This window comes from Vanellus vanellus, assembly GCF_965231255.1.
Source record: "Vanellus vanellus genome assembly, chromosome: 7".
NCBI classification, from domain to species: domain Eukaryota; kingdom Metazoa; phylum Chordata; class Aves; order Charadriiformes; family Charadriidae; genus Vanellus; species Vanellus vanellus.
In genome coordinates this window covers 15,588,564-15,606,361 of record NC_138912.1, presented here as the reverse complement: position 1 = coordinate 15,606,361, position 17,798 = coordinate 15,588,564, and the positions used below count along the sequence as shown (strand labels likewise).

At 40.9% G+C, this 17,798-nt stretch overlaps 1 protein-coding gene across 1 annotated transcript in view; it reads right to left on the bottom strand.

Moving 5' to 3' along the window:
• Positions 1-5,975: 5,975 nt before the first annotated feature.
• The window catches only part of SLF2 (SMC5-SMC6 complex localization factor 2), a gene marked incomplete at its 5' end in the record, with an annotated part of 30,368 nt that continues 18,545 nt past the window's right edge, over positions 5,976-17,798 (bottom strand). The window contains 10 exons of the mRNA XM_082486412.1: positions 5,976-8,124; positions 9,307-9,375; positions 10,735-10,821; positions 12,466-12,543; positions 13,345-13,467; positions 13,976-14,063; positions 14,800-14,897; positions 15,472-15,648; positions 16,810-16,918; positions 17,370-17,511. Of these exons, the coding sequence (XP_082342538.1) occupies positions 8,089-8,124; positions 9,307-9,375; positions 10,735-10,821; positions 12,466-12,543; positions 13,345-13,467; positions 13,976-14,063; positions 14,800-14,897; positions 15,472-15,648; positions 16,810-16,918; positions 17,370-17,511 (1,007 nt within the window). The 3' untranslated portion in view covers positions 5,976-8,088. The remainder of the gene's footprint in view (positions 8,125-9,306; positions 9,376-10,734; positions 10,822-12,465; positions 12,544-13,344; positions 13,468-13,975; positions 14,064-14,799; positions 14,898-15,471; positions 15,649-16,809; positions 16,919-17,369; positions 17,512-17,798) is intronic.

The window sequence follows — 17,798 nt, the reverse complement described above, 5'->3', positions numbered from 1 at the left end:
ATTTACCTTTATGAAAAAAAAAAAAAAAAAAAAGAGAAGAAGAGGGAGCTATTAAGAAGGACAGTGTCAAGGCCAGCAGAGCGAGCGCTGGAGGGCTGTGTTAATGAGCTGCACGGTCGCTGCCGTCCGAGCGCCCAGGCTGGCTGGAGCCAGGAGCCACTCTCCCAGCAGGGCTGACTCAGTACTTCATCAGGCAGAAACAGGCTGCAGAATCCTGCACCCCTCTTTCGGCTACCCCCCCTAAAGCTCCAGGGTCCATGGTTAACCCCGCTCGCCTCCTCCGATGGCGTTTTCCCGGGGGGTTCCTGCCTGCGCTGGGCTCGGGCCAACCCCCCTACCCCAGCATGGGCTGCATCTCTGCGCTTCGGGGAGAAGGTGAAATGGGAGTACGGATAAATCGATCTGCCCTCGCATCTCACACGAAGGCCACCCCGTTCGCATCTCGTGGCCAGACAAACACGCTGCCCCCCCCGCCTGCGCCAGCAATGTCACCGAGCTGCTCCCTTGCAAGGACACTTCCAAGGCGAGGGAGTGGGGATTTGCAAGACACCCGTCACGATCGTTTATTCTTGTCATTTCTGACCCTCAGGGTAAGAAGAACATCAGAGCACTGCAGGCACGAAACAACAAGCTTTGTAGGTCATATCGGCGTGTAAAGTACCATTAGGAACCACAGCACAAAGCATGAATAATACTCCCTTTATTCCACCATATACCTCAGCGCCCTTTAAATAAATGCAAATGGTTATTTATGGATGGGGTTTGTATGAGACACATGCTCAAGAGCATGGGGCTAAAACGGAGCTGGAGCAATAAGTTTGCTATCTCCTCTCTATACCAGTCAGAGCAACTGCAGGGCTGATAGGCTTAGAAGTAGTCCAAGGGATCCCGGGCAAAAGAAGAACAGGGAGATCGTTGTAAATCTTCCTTGCACAGGTTTATGTGCTATCCACTAAACAAGAGCTGCAAAACACACGTCCTTCCATGCCACCCTCCTCTCTGCCAAAGACAGGAGGGCAGGAAAAACTTTGAAGGATTCCAAGCCTGGAAAGCGACCTTCAAGAACCGATCGCATCATTTCTGAAAAGCCGTGAACAGCCAACCTCGATGGCTTTCCTTAAATCCTTTCAGCAAATAACGACTTCGATTGCCAAAAAATGATCTGATAATGCAAAGGCAGCGAGAGATGCGCAGTGAGTCATCATCTCCCAAGCACGTTGAACTCCCTTTTGTCTTTGCAGGGACAGAAGCCACACTCCCAGCTGGAGCGGGGCGAGGTTGCCCCCAAGAGGCAAATCTGACACAGCAACTAGAAAGGGAAAATTAATTCTGTTCTGAAGATAGCACATGGGAAGGATTTAAAAAAAAAAATAATCTCCTCATATGCCCTTATTTTAACTTTGCCACTGGCTGAAAACATCGATGGATAGGGTGGGAGGGGAGAGGAAGGAGGTCAGCTTTGGCACGTGGTTGGTTGGGTGTTATTGTGTTCTGCACAATAACCACACAATGAACCACACAACTAGTTTTCCTAGTCTCGCTTGCAGTGTCATTAGAAAGATCAAAAAAAAGCCACTGGGTTTTCTTCAGCCACGCAAGACATTTGATCCTGTACACCTCGCTAGGCTCCTTCTGAGCAAGAGCTTCTAAGCAAGCACCTTCAACAGCAACTTCTCTCTCAGGAGCAGAGGGAGAGACACAATCGTGGACACAACAGGCAGTTTGGAAACTGCGAGAAGGCATGACGTGAAATGCCTCAGCTATTCACGTAAAGCATAAAGGCAGCCCACCACACTGGACCGAAATCCTCACACCTGACAGGGGGTACAGGAGTGGGAGGGATGCCTGGGGTACTTCCCCGGCACACTTGCTCTCACTCTCCAGGGATGAGCAGCCTGAATCTTTCTCAGCCAGGGATGGCCACTTTGATTTCGTAGACCCTGATGGATTTTTCTGCAGTGAAATACTTTGAATCTCTAAGCTTTGAGCATCCACAACATCCTGAGGCAAGCAGATCCCCAGCTCCCATCTCCTTTTGTTTGCTTTGAGCCTCCCTACTAATAAAAGAACTAGAGTCTGAAGCCAAATTACAGAGCAGTATTGAATAACTTCTCTCTATTTACCCTGGTTTTAGGCCATTTGATTGTCAAGCTCTCTATCTTACTTTCCAACATTACAACTATTTCTGAGCTGGAGACATGCAACTGATTTAGGGCCACTGCAATTTATTCCTGTCCTACACACACACACACATAAACATGCAGCTTCCCTCCCAACAGGCTAAACCTGTGACATAATCCAAACTTTAACCGCTCCTGGAGCTGCTTTTCGAGAGGATACAGTTTAAATTCCCCAGCCGAGGTGTACCCAGGGTACTCACTGCTCCTGTGCCCACCTCCTGCCCCACTCAGCCAGAGAGCATCCCCGCATCCCCAGCGCCGAGCCCCTGCCGCAGCACCCCAGCTTACTGTCAGCTCCAAACTGGAAGCGTCATCTCCAAAATGACTGTCGCGCTCGCTCCTGCCAGACTCTTAATTACGAGGAAGGCTGACACAGTTTCTCAGCAAACGGCGTTTGGGTACTGCAGGGAAGAACAGAATGAGGGCAAGAAAAAAAAAATGGGCTAATAAGAGAAAATCAACTGGAGGGAAAAAAAAAAAAAAAAACACATTGCACTGTGCAAACCTTACCATAACAATGCTGGAGCCCAAAATACAGAAAAAAAAAAAAAAAAAAAAGAAATAGGTTAGTACACAGGGGAGGCAGGCAGTGCTCCACAAACGCGGAGGAGAGCTGACACGCGGCGCAGCATCTCGGCACCCACACCTGCCAGGCCTCTCCCTGCGGCACGGGTTAGGGCAGAAGGGACGGGTTCAGTTTCCAGCATGCAGATCAATGTGTCTGAGAGCCCGAATGGTGCTGTCTGAAGAGCCCATGGCTGCCCTGCATGATTTACGCTGCCTTCATAAAAGCCTGCAGCGTGAATAAAGCACAAAACTTAATGCCTAGCCCTCCTCTCCCCACCACCGAGCCTGGCAGCTGTAAGCTATTATTTTTATTCCAACTGCAGCCTGGTGGTCAAGCCAGAGAGGAAAGGGAGTCCCTGCTCCTGCCTGCGCTGCGGGAGCCAGGACCTCCATCTCCAAGCAGGCTCTGAGAGAAGAGACCCCAAGCCCCAGAGGTAAAGCCATGGAGCCCGCAAACCCAGCCCCAGTGCACAGCGCTCGCTGCTTGGCTGAAGGATGCTCGCCTGGTAGCACAAAAGCAGCAAAACCCCATCTTTTTTACCCTTTTCGCTTTTCTCTGCAAGAGGGAAGGAGCATTGCTCGCCCGGCTTCAGGCAGCTGCAGCGGTGAACGCAAACCCAAAGGGAAGCACTGGGAGAAGGGTGTCTGTGTCCTGTGGCCAGGAGCCCTCCCCTACACACCACACTGGCCAAACCTGCCTTGAAAAGCTTTAGGTCTCCCTCCAGGCTGATGGCAAAGACGCCTTGATGACAATGAAGGGAACAATTCCAGTTTCCATGCCCTCCCCTATGACCTCCCTACAGGGAACTGGGAGGCAGCAGGGAAGCTGACGATGAACCATGAGCAGCAGCTCCCCGTGCAGAGACAGGGGAGGCATTCAAAAGAGTACAACGCATCCAAATGCTGCTTGAAAGTCACCTGAAAATACATCTTAACCAGCAGCCTGGAAGTATGGGGACCAGCTTTCAGCATCCAGACCAAAATATCAAGACAGGAAGATGCAAATGTTTTCCTTCTCTCACCACGCAGCCCTACTTTTTGATACCAGATAAAATATTCCCTTTCAAACCCCTCACTGCAAAGGCGAGGAAGCGCTGGCTGGAAAAAGCATCAGTCAGGCAAAACTAAACGCACCTCTGCAAGGAGAAGCCCTTCGAGGAATTTACTTTCTCTAGGATCCTCCCCCCCATCGGCAGCCCACACCGTTCCCCGGCCCTGAAAGCCCTTTTCAACACTAGATAAGAAGGGGCCCCACCAGAAAAGCTGGCAAAACATCCACAAGGCAAAACATCAAGGTATTTCACAGCCCGGGGGGAAGATGGGAAAACGGCAATTTGAATGTCATTAAGAGCATTCTGATAACTTAAACCACAAGGAATGAGCTAAATCCACTAATGATTGTCTGACCTCTCTGAGCAGTTCCTTTGGAGGGAGGGAAGAAGGGAGGATCTCCCAGCAGCTGCCAGGGTCCTACAAGCTCACTCAGCTTCTTCTCTGCCCTCCAGGCTGGCTCCCCACACTGTGCCCAGCCAGTCCCAAGGGCCTTTTCTCTTTTTTTTTTTGGGACGCTGAAACCAGCACTGATATACCAGTGCCACAAGCTGCCCCTCTGGCACAGTGGGGTGTTTCCCATTGGGGAACTTCAGGCAAGAAGGTTTTCTCAAGAGCTCAAACTCAAGGACCGAGTCCCCAGACAAATGAGGAGGGGCATTTCCAGCAGCACCCATTCCGATTTGCCCCTTCCAGTGGAAAAGTCACTTGAACACTAAAAGCCAGAAGGAAAGAGAACCCCAAACTCAACAAAACACAAACCCAAGCCACACTATGCCATGTACACAGTTCTCCTGGGAAAGAAGAAAACCAAACATAGACGACCAGTGTTAATCCTGTGGCTTGAAGTGTTCCTGCTAGTGATGGGGTTAGCAGAAGAATCCTCTCTGTAACCCAACTACCTTAGAAGCACTTGCTTGAACCTCCAAGAGACAGCGTAGTCCCTCTCGCAGCCCATGTGCCTGATGCCCACCCCTGGGCCAGGCCACCTCTGAAGACCCAGAGCTGGCTGCTAGGTGATGCTAAGTACAGGCGCCTTTGATGGAGACAGGCCTGGCTCCTCTGTGCTTGGAAAATTAACACTGCAGTATCCATCCCTCATTATTAAAGTCTTTTTCCATGTTGGAATGCTACCTCTAAAATCCTGTGATGAAGCAGTCTCACCACCTGCTCTGCCGATAGCAACAGCACACTTGATGCGTTTGTTCCAGTCATCTGCTTTTCCTAAAGATAATCTCAGCTCAACTACCAGCATTGGGGACTTCAGAGAGTTCCTGCAGCCACTGCGTCAATGAAGCATACGCGTCCTACTGACCTTCAGCCAGACCTACCTGCAAGTCATTAATCACTTCCGAAATCCCCATCCATTACCAAGTTCCACAACAGGAACAGCGAGAATAGATGTGCAAACAGTTCTGCTGGCAGGTTTCCTCCTAAAGCCAGAAGCTTTTTTGTAAGCCGTATACAGAGGCTTTCAGAAAATAAAAATAAAGGGGCAGAGACACAAATGTATATTTTATAGTCAGCCTTTAATTTTTTTGTCTGTGATTACTGCAATAAAGTGCACCTAATTTCACATGAAATGAGATAACATGGCTCTTAATACAGCCAACGTAATATCAAAAGACAAACCTCAGTGCAAAATGCTTATCTGAAGACAACCAAAGCAGTTAAGACATCCACTGTGCAAACAGCCTTTTCCAATGCATGTAACTTCTGGCTGGGGGCCAGTAAATGAGCCTGCAAAACACAACAGCAGCAGGTTTGCTGTTTCATTTTCAGGAGTCCTGAAGCAGCGTGCGGCTCAGCAGTCCCTCATAAAGACTCGGCAGCGACGCTTTGGGATCATCTCTGTAAGGATACCGACAAGCTCCAATTCAACCCATGTCTAGACTTAAGCGACTGGGGAATTACTCCTCAGCTAAAACAGATGGAAGAAAAGTCCAGACAAAGCAAGGGGGGGAGAGAGAGGGGAAAATGCCAGGATGTATACACGGGCATTAAGCATGAAAACACAGGACTGGCTGAGCTAGGAATGACTTCGAGACTTTCTCCATTTATAGTAAGCTCATCAGCTGTCAGCCCAGGAACTACAATGTGTGCTGTAAGACCAAAATAGGACCCACTGCCTTTTTTTTTTTTTTTTTTTTTTGGTGAAACAGAGCTGAGGCATGCCTGTTTTGTCCAGGGACATTTAATTAGAAAAGCATGTCTAGTTTTTTCATTGTTCTATTAAATAAAAGTAAATATCAAAGTGGTTATTTAATCTGGAAAAAAAAACAAACCCCAAATGGCAGTTTCTATGTGCTTGAACTGCAGTACAAAAGCTGTTCATCCAAACCCCTCCCCTTCTCCAAAATATACAGGACAGTAACTTACACTTTACATGTTAAGAAAATATATACACATTACATACAGTAAACATCCTGCAATTTTTTTTAAACTTTATACAATGCTAGTGAGAAAAAAATATAAACATTAATAAAGTTACATACAATATATTCAACATCGTAAGCAACTGCTACTAGAGGGAAGGTTGATACACTATGAAAGGCAGAGCAAAGGATAGCTTTGCCATACCTATATACCACCACAGAAACTTTTGTTTTTTAGCCTAAAGCAGTTCTATTGCCAAACAAAGATACCCTTTGAGGTAGATTCTTCCAATTCTTGAATAACATGTTGAGATTTAAAAAAAAAAAAAAAAAAAAAATTTTCTCCCCCCTCCCCCCGAACAATGCCATGACCATAACTTTTGTTTGAACAAAGATAAGCTGATTATCCTGGGAAGGGCACAGAGCCACTGCAGTCTTAGGCTAAATAGCACTTGAAATGAAAGACACAACATTTAATATGAATTTGCAAATAAGATACCTTCCCTATAAGACATGGGTCCATTCTATAGCAGTTCCTTTATATGTAATATACATAATTAGATTTGAAGGTGGGTTTTTTTTTTTTTACATTCTCATTTTGAAAAATTGTAGGGAATTCATCATACAAGACAAGATAGAGTAATCTACAAAATTTAAAAGGAAACAGTATTATAAAACGCACATGTTGATATTATTAAAAATCTCACTTGTTAAGGGAATCCCAGTTGGTGCTTCTACTCAATACCTTAACTTTCTCCTCATATATACACATATCCTACAGAAGAAACAGGGTAAGATTTAAATAATGGCATTTGCACAGAGAGCAGAGAAGGAAATCACATCTTCCTTTGATGACTTCACAAACAGCTCTTGGAGCTTTGCGCACATACTGCGTGTGCAGCAAGACTTCACATAAAGGAATGCAGACCTCATATGGCACTCACAGTTTTTATATACGTGGGCCAAATCCTCATCTCCTCAAATCTCCACTGAGATGATACTTTAGAATGAGTATTTTCTCCATTTAGAGAAACTGCTGAAGCCAGGTAACAAATATAGATATGCTTGTTTCATAAAGAGCAGTACAACAATACTACTGATGTAATAAGATCTCATTTATAACTTGGTCTTATAGAAATACTTCCTGTGCAGTCACATTCACTGCATAAATAAATTAATGTCTGAAGATGAGGAAGTTAAAATGAACGCATCACTGTAATAACAAATTCTATTTTGTTATTTGATAAAACACAACCACAGAGGAAAGAAGCATCCACTTAACCTGTTTGGGCACCGCCACTCTTAAGCTCCATTTCCACCCTCAACTGAGCACGAGAGCAGTCACTTGCTCACATGCAACTGCCATAGTTTGTATTTTTTAGAGACACTAGATGGTCATACCAGTTCTGCTTTGCAGATTAACATGTGCAATTCTGTTATTCATCACAGTTCTGAACCACTTCCTCACCTGTTCACAACAGGGGAGCTCTAACACTGTTTCTGAACTCACATTCCACGTCACAGGGCAGTTCTTTCCCAGCCATCCTAAAACAATGCTTGCAGGTGTGTGCTGGCAAGAATACTAATACATATGGTTTTCAAATAAGTCTTGTGATTAACAATGGAAACAAGAAAACTTCCCTCAGCTTTCAATATGATAAAATATTTCTAGGCAATTCAGACAGGTCTATAGAATAGTTTACCCACTTCAATTTTTCAGAAGTAGTGTATTTGTATTAAAAGCAATGTTAATTAAATAATATCCTCCTCATGTTCCTTATATTTGCCTGAATCAAGCTCAAGTTCTAACTCAGGTGACTGATTTCTTCTGTTCCGACCAAGGTGAAGCTCCATTCATTCTACATCTTCCTTGGTTTCAGAGTTTTTCTGTTATTTTCCCTGAACTAGGCAAGATTTCATGAATCTGGCTCCCAAAAGTCATGCAGTTTTCCCTAAAGAGTAAAAACAAAACAGTAAACAAGTCAGAAAACCAATGACAGGAGTAATGAGCAGAGTAGGCAAGTGCTTTTAGCTTGAGATCACCACAATGTGTCGCAAGTCCCTAGAATTTTATTCTGAAACACTTCCTAGTTTCCTCATATGCGAATCAACCCCAAACGTCTGAAAAAAAAAAAAACCCAACTTTGGAAGAGCTGCATCATTATCAACTTTCATGAATTGCTCAGTAGCTTCTGTAGCCATGTATTACTGCCTAATTCCCTTCCCCCTCTACAACAAGAAATGTCACACACACACACACACCCCAAATGATGTCTTTTTTGCACATTGCTGGAAGCGATTAATAGTCTTTACAGACAAATGGTTGATTACACATTTTTTAACTGAAATCAATACTAAGCATATATGCATAATTTAAATTTTATTTAAGTGATACACTACATTACCAGAAAGCTAAGCTTTTCCAAGACAGGTAGCTTTATATTCCAGGACAGGACTCAACAGTTGGTCTGATCACATTACAAAAGAAACCTTACAACCCTAGACTGCAAGAAACAGCTCTGAACTCTGGATATCAGTAGAAATTATCCATCTATTCCACCAGGGCCAGCTAGGTATCACAAAGGCAAGTATTAATGAGAGACTAGTCGTTACATTATCTACTACCGCATACTTTTACAGAGCCTGAAAGGTTTTTCCTAATCATTGCATGAAATTTAACACATTCAAAGGGGGAGGAGTTATCAAGAGCCATTAAACATATGTGGATAGAGCCTTGGACTCAAGTAGTCTCAAAGTCACACACTGCCAGACCACAGCAGGAAGTGTATCACTGCATTCCTGCCCCAACGTCCTTTTCAAAGCATCCGCTAATAACTATAATCGGAGACAGACCCTGGGACTTGACTCAGTACTAGCATTTCAGCTTATTACGCAAGCCATTTACAAAACCAACACTTTTAAGGATAAAGATGAAATCTCGGTTTTATTGAAGCCAGCAAAGGAAGAACTTTAATTAAAATCTATTCTAATACATCTATAGATATTCCACAGTCATGCCGTTTATGAAGAAAAAAAAAAATCTCTTTAAAAGACTGTGCTATTTTCAAATGCTAAAACACGAGTTAAAGGCAGCCTGCAATATGAAAAGAGAGAAAAAGGTTTCATTACAATACCTGAGTAGGCCGAGTGGTTTGTATCATATCTTGCCATTTCCCATATATCCTAGCAACTAGATCTTTTACCTGCAAATTCAGATCAATTACTTTAGCCATTTATGTTAAAAAAGCCCAAATCATACCCCCCTGCCTCTCACCCCCGAACCCTCGGATAACCCAAGACCCAATGTTTACTGGGAGGGAACAATTTTACAGCTAGCACAAAGAATCCCCACCTCAACTCCAACCGGATCCCTGTAATTTGGGACTCTGAATTTGAAGTACTGTACTCCACACAAACACGTTAGAGGCACATGACTCCCCAGGTTAAGTGTTTGGAATCAGCACGCAAGCCTCAAGCCTCCAAACACTCACCTCACCCTTTGGGTGCATTAGGTTTGTTACACAAGTCTGATTGTATCTAGAAAAGGTGCCTGCAACGGCAGTCATGAAAGCCAGCCAGGCAGCACTGTCTGCTTCTGACATGAATTCCTTATATGTAAAAATTGTGCTTTTTCATAACCACAAGCAGGTGTTTAATCCAAGCCATTCAGAACTGCGATTTGCTTCACATGCTGTGTTAAAACCCAGCACAGTGGTGCCCTCTGGAAGATACTGTGCTATTACATAAAAGAAGGGATGGGGAAAAAACGGAGTAAGATTTTCCCCTCTCAGTGCAAGGGCTATAGAAACACAAGTGAAAGCAACCCAAGATACAAAAATCCAAGGCAAGATTCATTAACTCGTTGAAAGGATCCATGCTCTACTGATCTGGTGGATGAAAAAAAGATAAACCTTCTTGAGAGGTAAGGATGCACGTAACTGTAAATGTTTGATTTAAAGCTGATGAAGCCAAGGCATTTCAAGTTGAGGTCAATCACTTTATTACTGATCTGATTTGGCTTGCTACAATGGCATGCAAAGTGATAGTCACAAAATTAGAACTATCATTAGCAACCCCCACACTACAAAGTAAATGAAAGGCAATTATCCAAGCTTGACGCTACATCACATATACTGTTGGCTTAAATTCACAACATTTTTAACTCATTAGTTTGAAAATAACACAGAGACACATGCAAGATAGGCTATTTTTTCAGTTTTCTGTATTCCGCCCTGTGTGCAGCCTCTGCTCTTAAAAGTAGAGTCAACTACCAGTGGCTACCAGGAAAAGAAACTCTGTGGGTATGGAAGTCGAGATGCCTGGCTAAAAGGAAAACAAGCTCACATTTTGCAGTTGTTAAGAGTCCTGTTATTAGCAAAAAAAAAAAAAAAAAAAGGGATTTTCAGTGCATTAAGATGGGCATATATTTATGTACATGCAAAGACACAAAGGAGAAACCAGAAAAAAAAACCAAGCTCTTAATTTCCAGGGCTGGCATGAGGGAACAACACACACCAAGAACACTAAAAACCACCCCCAAAAAAACAACTTATGTGTCTTACCTTAGTTCGATAAAACAGCCTCGCATCTTCCCTAATATCACATTTTATGTGTTTATCTAAGGCACCACAAAGCTTCAGTAAGTGTTGCTAAATAACGACAAAAGTGTACAGCTATTTAAATTCTCCATGTCAAAACTAAAAGCTTTCTTCAAATATTATTTCAATTTAAAAATTATAGGCTTCTATTTGAAATTTTCTCAGAAATTTACAGTAATGAAGGGGGAAAAGAAAACAAGATCCTCTATCAGATACACCCAGTAAACCACTTCTAAGAGCTTTAAAAAATAGTTTCAAAGTATAGCAGAGCTATACATCACAAATTTTAAAGTTCCTACTGTAAATCCTTTCTGCCCCCAAAGTAGCAAGCACAGCGCCATTCAGATCTTTTATCAGCAAAAAAAGTTCTGAAGTTCTAAGAGCTAAAAATAACCTTTTCAGTAATGACTCAGGTAATTCTCTTTTGTAGGAATTAGCTGAGCAAGTAAAACATATCCAACATTTATGCACTGATTGTTTATTTCTCTCTAAATTTCTGATTAATAAAGCAGTTTTGCAACTTCAGTTGCTTGATAATGGCTCCCACGATCTTTTCTGTGAATTTCTTCGTAAAATTCTTGTTTTCAATCCCTCTCTGAACAACTGCAAAAAGACTCTGCAGAACAGGTGAGACATGCTGAAATTCTACTTTTAAACATTTGCTGGTGTCTCAAGAGCATGAAAATTTATCCCATCTAACTGAAAGAAGTCCAAAAAATAAAATAGTTTTACTGATTTTATATGAAGTCTATCCTGCACAATATTCAGCCACACCCCTCTTGCCACTTGATGGCTAACAGGTCAGTGAATAACAGACTCTTTCTTCATTAAGAAATACAGAGACATTAAAAAAAAACACACATAAAAAAGATCAAGTTCTCCACAAATATTCAGGAAGGCAGCTGTAAAAAACAAGTCTCAAAAGATCATCACAATATAATTATTTTCTTTACCAAATATGATTTTGTTTCAGATTACAATATGTGATTATCTTTTTGTATTGGGTAGGGAACTGAGACCTTTAAGCCCCAAAATGTAACCAAACATTACTGCTTTGCCTCTCTCAAACAGTTCATACTTCTTAACAGCCAAGAATGATTCCAGCATTGCAGCAAGGAACTCACAGCAAATGATCACAGAAATCCGAAGAGGATTACCAAAAGGCTAATCAGAAGCTATTACTTAACAAGATGTTCACATCACATGGCACACGGGAACTATCACTACAGAGAACAGAAGCCACACAGTCCTAGCTCACTTGCTGCATAGCTGTACTCCAGCACAGAACACTGATGTGTTTGAACATATTTAATTGAATATTTTCAAAGTGATTTTCTTTCTAGACTGAAAAATTTCAACCCTACTTCAAAAGTTCATAGGATCATTGACTTCTCAGAGTTTGTGTTGAGTTAATCTCCAGTTACTTTCTGAGAAACATTAATAAAATAAATGTCTGCTGATCCGCAGGGTTGTTTTGAGATAGTTCCATTTGCAGAAATGCAGAAGAGGGTTCTTTCGCTGCAGTAAGTGCAGGGAAAGCTCTTCTGCATTTACTTTGCCCCAGAACAAAAGTTTCCCCCAGTGCTGTTATTCACTGGTGAACTTCTATCACATGATAGCTCTTACCAAAATAGACCGAAGTGCATGATAAATAGGCTTTTAAAATCTAAAGATCTAGCCACTGAAGTTACTTACCCTTTGATTAGAATTTACAACATCAAAGAAACTAGCTTCACTGACTAGATGAAGGAGGATGTAGATCAGGTAGTATGCCTGGAGAGAAGTCAACAGAGCTTTAGCAGTCAAAGCACAATCATAACTCTTCACATCTAGATATAGCCCTATCTTTGCTTTCTGGAAAGATTCCTCCAACAGGCAGATCAATGGAGAAGTATGTCTACACATTTGCCTAAATAACTAATTTGAAACAGTACATTCATTTATTAGAAATATTTTAAAACAATATTACACTGGTTTAAGTTACCCAAGTAACATACAAAGCTTTCTGTAGTTTTAATTGCTGAAAATTAAATTCAGCAGTTGGCTTTATTTTCCCCATCATCTACATCCAGATCAAAATACTTACTAAGAGATTTCATGATAGACTTAAATAACCAAACCAATATTCAATTTCTGGATGGGAGGAAGTACTAAGTCTAATACTTGTTTATGAGAAAAGATTCATAAAAGATTCATAAATCTCTTTCTGAAGCCTACAGGTGAAGGTCTGGCTCAGCACCAAGCAGTTTCCACTGATTACATCAGAAGGGAGGGAGGATGGTTCTCCGATTACAGAAGACAGGACTCAAGACGTCCATGTGACTTAGCTATGCAGAAAATCTGATTACTTCCCCGTTTGTAACACAGCCTAATACAACTTCCTCTGTCACATGCTACTTCTTTCCTGCCTCCATGACTACAATCAAAATTGAACATAAATAATATTTTAATTTATATAGATGAACAGCAAGAAAATAACGTACATAAGTTCCATGTACAGAAATTAAAATAAACATTCTCAAAATTGTAAAAGTGCATTTTTGCATTTGTCTTTATGCATCATCAGCTATATACCTCCTGTTCTAGTTCTGTATGAAAATGTTCTCCATTGGCAATCTGCTGCTCCAGTCCTTCTCTCATCTTCTTTAGTAGATTAGAAGGTTTCATGTACACCAGATACTGATGCAGAAGAGACATCTACAAATACAAGCATTAACAAACTGCATTGGTTTACTGGCAATGGAAAATTGAAACCAAGTGCCACTACAGTATTATTTGCCCACTAAGACAAGAACATAAAAGGGATTTTTAATTAAAATTGAGGTTTTCCTGCTTTGGGTAGTTTTTGATTATTCACAAACTAGAGTGTTTGTATGCTGCCTCATTAGCAATCAACCCTATAAAAACAAAGAGTGACTCTACATAAACTCAAAAGGAAGACTGAAAGAAGTGTAGACTTCTTTCCAACATCCAAAATGAATGTTGAGGCATGTAAACAATACTGCACTTACTAGATGCAGAACATGCAGGTTACGCACATCTTGAAAAATACACTTCTAATACTAATCTGAACTAAAAATTCCTAATTGGTCATTCCCCAAGGTTCTTGAAAATAGGGTTTCAGTATTAATGCATATTCAAACCCAAACAATAATACACGTTTTCTAAACTTTCAAATTATACACACATAACAGATCTGCAGTACCTGCTTGTCACTGTCATCAGGTATTCCTATATGCTTTTTATTAAGCAGCTTTGAAATAATCACTAGGCTAAGACGTCTTCTTACTTCCCTGAAAAACAATAAAAAAAGTATTTGTTTCCCAGAGACTTTCTTAAATCCACACTGTTTCTACAAAGTGTATAAGACTACGCATGGCTTCCCTAAACATAAAGGTGCCTACAACTATTAAACTGGATTTTTTGAGTATAGGTGCTATTAAACTAATAAAGACACTAGTAAAATATAAAGTACCCTTATCTCATCGCAGCTTTTCTTCTGCACAAGCAACACTGCTAGATGCTTGCCTCCACGCCTGAAACTGAGGACCCAATTAATTCTCCTCACTCAAATACATTATAATTAATTCATTTCAAAAATAGAGAACTCCTAAGAAATTGACACTTAAAAGCAGACATGAATCACCCAAAGAAAATTTTATTTTTGGTCATTTAGACAAGAATTAAGAGTAGGTGATAGATGTCAGAATCTGAAGTTGTTAAGCCTTTCTTTACCACAGGGTACCAGGAAGTTTGCAGCCCAGAAAACTACACATAAAATGTAAATTGACCATTTTTTGCAGCAGAGGCGATCAAGGAGCCATATCTATATACACACACACAATAAGAAATGCACATACATCTGTAACATACCAGAAAACCCAAATACTTTTTTTTTTTTTTTAAGCATCACATAATACCTATTGCATTTATCAGACTTTGAGCTTATACAAGTAAACCAGCTGTTAATGATGCAGATAAATTAACTGTTAATGATACTATGTATTTCTGATGTTACTGTGTCATTACCGTCCACGTATTATCCAGCTAGGAACCAGCTGAACCAGCCACAGGAGATTATGGTGATGACTGGACAGTTCACTCACTGCCAGGCAGAGCTCAGGCATCTTTCAAAGAACAACAACAAAAATCTCAAAAATTACTGAACAACAGATATAGTGAGCATTTGTTTTATTTGCAAAGGAGTACACATCTACTCCCTACAAAAATACACAACATAAATGTTAAAAGCAATTGGGCTAATAAGAGATTATGTCTATAAATATATTTCTGCATTGCACCTGTAATTAAGTCTGCTAAATACTATTTTACAGTAGGGTAGTTGAAATGAGACTGCTTTTCATGACATTTTATCAGCTTAGTGCAACCATTTCTTCATTCTTTCAGAGAGCCATTTTAAACATACAGCTATTTTAGTAAATATAAGATTAAGTTCAATACAACAGTCTCCTTGCAAAAGATGACAGGCAAGTATAATGTCATGTGACAAAAACGCTCTCAAGTATACCCACCCACCCCCTAAATCTCACACAAATCCAAAGCTCCCAATTTGTTCATATTACATTTTCAAGCAGTATTTTTCTAGTGTCAAGAAAAAATGAAAACTTCAAAATGGAAGTTTCTTGAAAATTATGTTGCAGTTGCATTAATCTAGTACAAGAAAGTTATTTATGAACTTACCTTTGTATCCCATTCTTTTATATTTATCAGAAGCTTTATGAAAAGGCACTGAAAATCTATCAAAGGAATTTGCTTTAACTGTTTCTCCAAGCTTATTTTAAATAGCAATAGAAGCAGCAGCAATATTTCCTGATCAGTATATCCACCTTGAATTACTGTTGTACAGAAACCTAAAAACTTTAAAAGAAATAAAAAGCATTAAAATCTGAAATTGGTTTAGCTTATTTTAAAAGTACGATGAGAACTTTTTTCACCTTCACATTAAAATGCACCTCAAATGATATATTGCTCTTGCAACACTTGTGTACTAACATCTCCCAGTAACTGCACTTTTTTTTTTTTTTTTTTTATCTGCCGGAGGCTCATCTTTTGAACAATAGCAATATTCCCTGGCCATTACAGGAGTAGGAAAGATCTTTCTCCACTGAACAGATAATCTTCATCTAACTGAATGAAAGACTGACAGACATTCTAAATACACAAGTAATACTGAAAACATAAAAGAAGAGATTTTTTTTTTCACCACCCAAATATTATCACATGGGTTAGTTACAATATGGTATGTGTGCGTAAATTACAACACAAATTAATCAAGAGATGGAGCATCTTCACTAGAGACAGAATACACAAGTGCTTCCTCTTGACCTAAATAATTTTTAACTATAAAATCTCTACAGAAATGATGTTAGGAGGATTCAAATAATTCCACAAGGAAAACTCTAAAATCAGTTGTAAAGTCAGTATTTTCACCATACAACCTTTAATCAGAGAGAACTAGCCTGTGAAGTGTGACCAGCACTCGTTCAGCCTATGATCAGCACACGGATCTAACAGCTCACTTCCACAGAAAAGTCAGTCACAGCTCCACCTGCCTTCCACGAGGTCCCACCTCATTCACCTTGTGCCGCACAGGACCTGATCACATACCTCCGAGGTATGTGCACTAACACACCGAGGCAACATAAAACATACCACCCAACATCAACTCCCCTTCCCATTTCCACTGGAACACAGAAATGGATAGTTTCTTCTAAACGAGGGAGCAGAGACATTTGATAAAGTGCCACAGCTGGAAAACGGAGGCGGTGGAACTGTGCAGTTGTGAATGAATCCAATGGAAGCCAGAGAGAAAGGAAACACTGAAGTTTGCAACAAGCCTGCTGGATGTGAAGCTGAAACCCCAGTATACCATCTACTCACAAAACATGCCCAGGCCTAATTAAGACTCCAGGCTTTTTGCTAAAAACCAAAAGGAAGCAACAAAAAAAAAAAACAAAAAACAAAAACACAACCACCACAACCCCCCAAAAAACCCCACACTAACTAGAGTTTTCTCACCTTAATCACATTTATCAAATTGTTTTCTGGTAGACTGGAGCAGGCTGGACTGGCAGAGGTTAGGTCTCCTTTTGGCTGTTGTTTGCTCACTGTTTCTTGCATCTGACTTCTAATAAAAAAAGACACTAATCTGAACAATAAATCAACAATTTAAGAGCTCACAAAAACTTATTTGCAAACTGAAGGAAAAACAAAACCCTGTATGTTTCAAAATGCTTTCAAATCAAAACAATCCTCAGTTACAGAGCACACACACCTATCTTCACTTCTAACCCATTACTTATAATTCTGCCCAGCTATTGCACCAACAATTCTTGTAAACCTCCATTAGGAAGGTGCAGGACAAAAGGACTATGGTCTGGTTTGCTGAATGCTTACCTGGTAGGCATTGTTTAACATTCTGGCTTGTTTTTATTAAGACCTGAGCTGAGAATTTAAAGAAGAGTATGGCTTTATGGAAGGGAGAGGAAATAAAAGAAAACCCTCTGATTGTATGTTCTAAGCACAAGACTTGCTTTCACAGGATCTAAGCAATAAATATCAAAAGGAAAAACACTTACAAGATATCACACTCGTTAAAGTTGGGCTGAAGATGCTGCAATGGAAAGAGAGATCTAAACGGAACACCCATATTGACAAAAACAGCTGACACATCAGCTAGTGAAGGAATCCACGGTTTAGACTGTTCATCACTGATGGAAGCTACAAGTAAAAGACATGGAATGGATTAGTTTTACATTTAGTTCTTAGCATTCGTTCCTTCTTTTAAGGGAAACAAATATGCTCAGTCTGCATCAATTCTACCAGCTCTCATCTCAGGAGAGTTGGTGCATTGAACAATATACTTATTTTCAGAATCTGGGGGAGTGGGGAGGGGAAGTAGTCTAACATGGTATTTTATGCTAGAGAAACATCTTGTCTATGTAACAGGTGAATTACTTAAAAGTTCCACCCGTTTTCCCCTCACAGCTCTCTTTCATCACAAACTG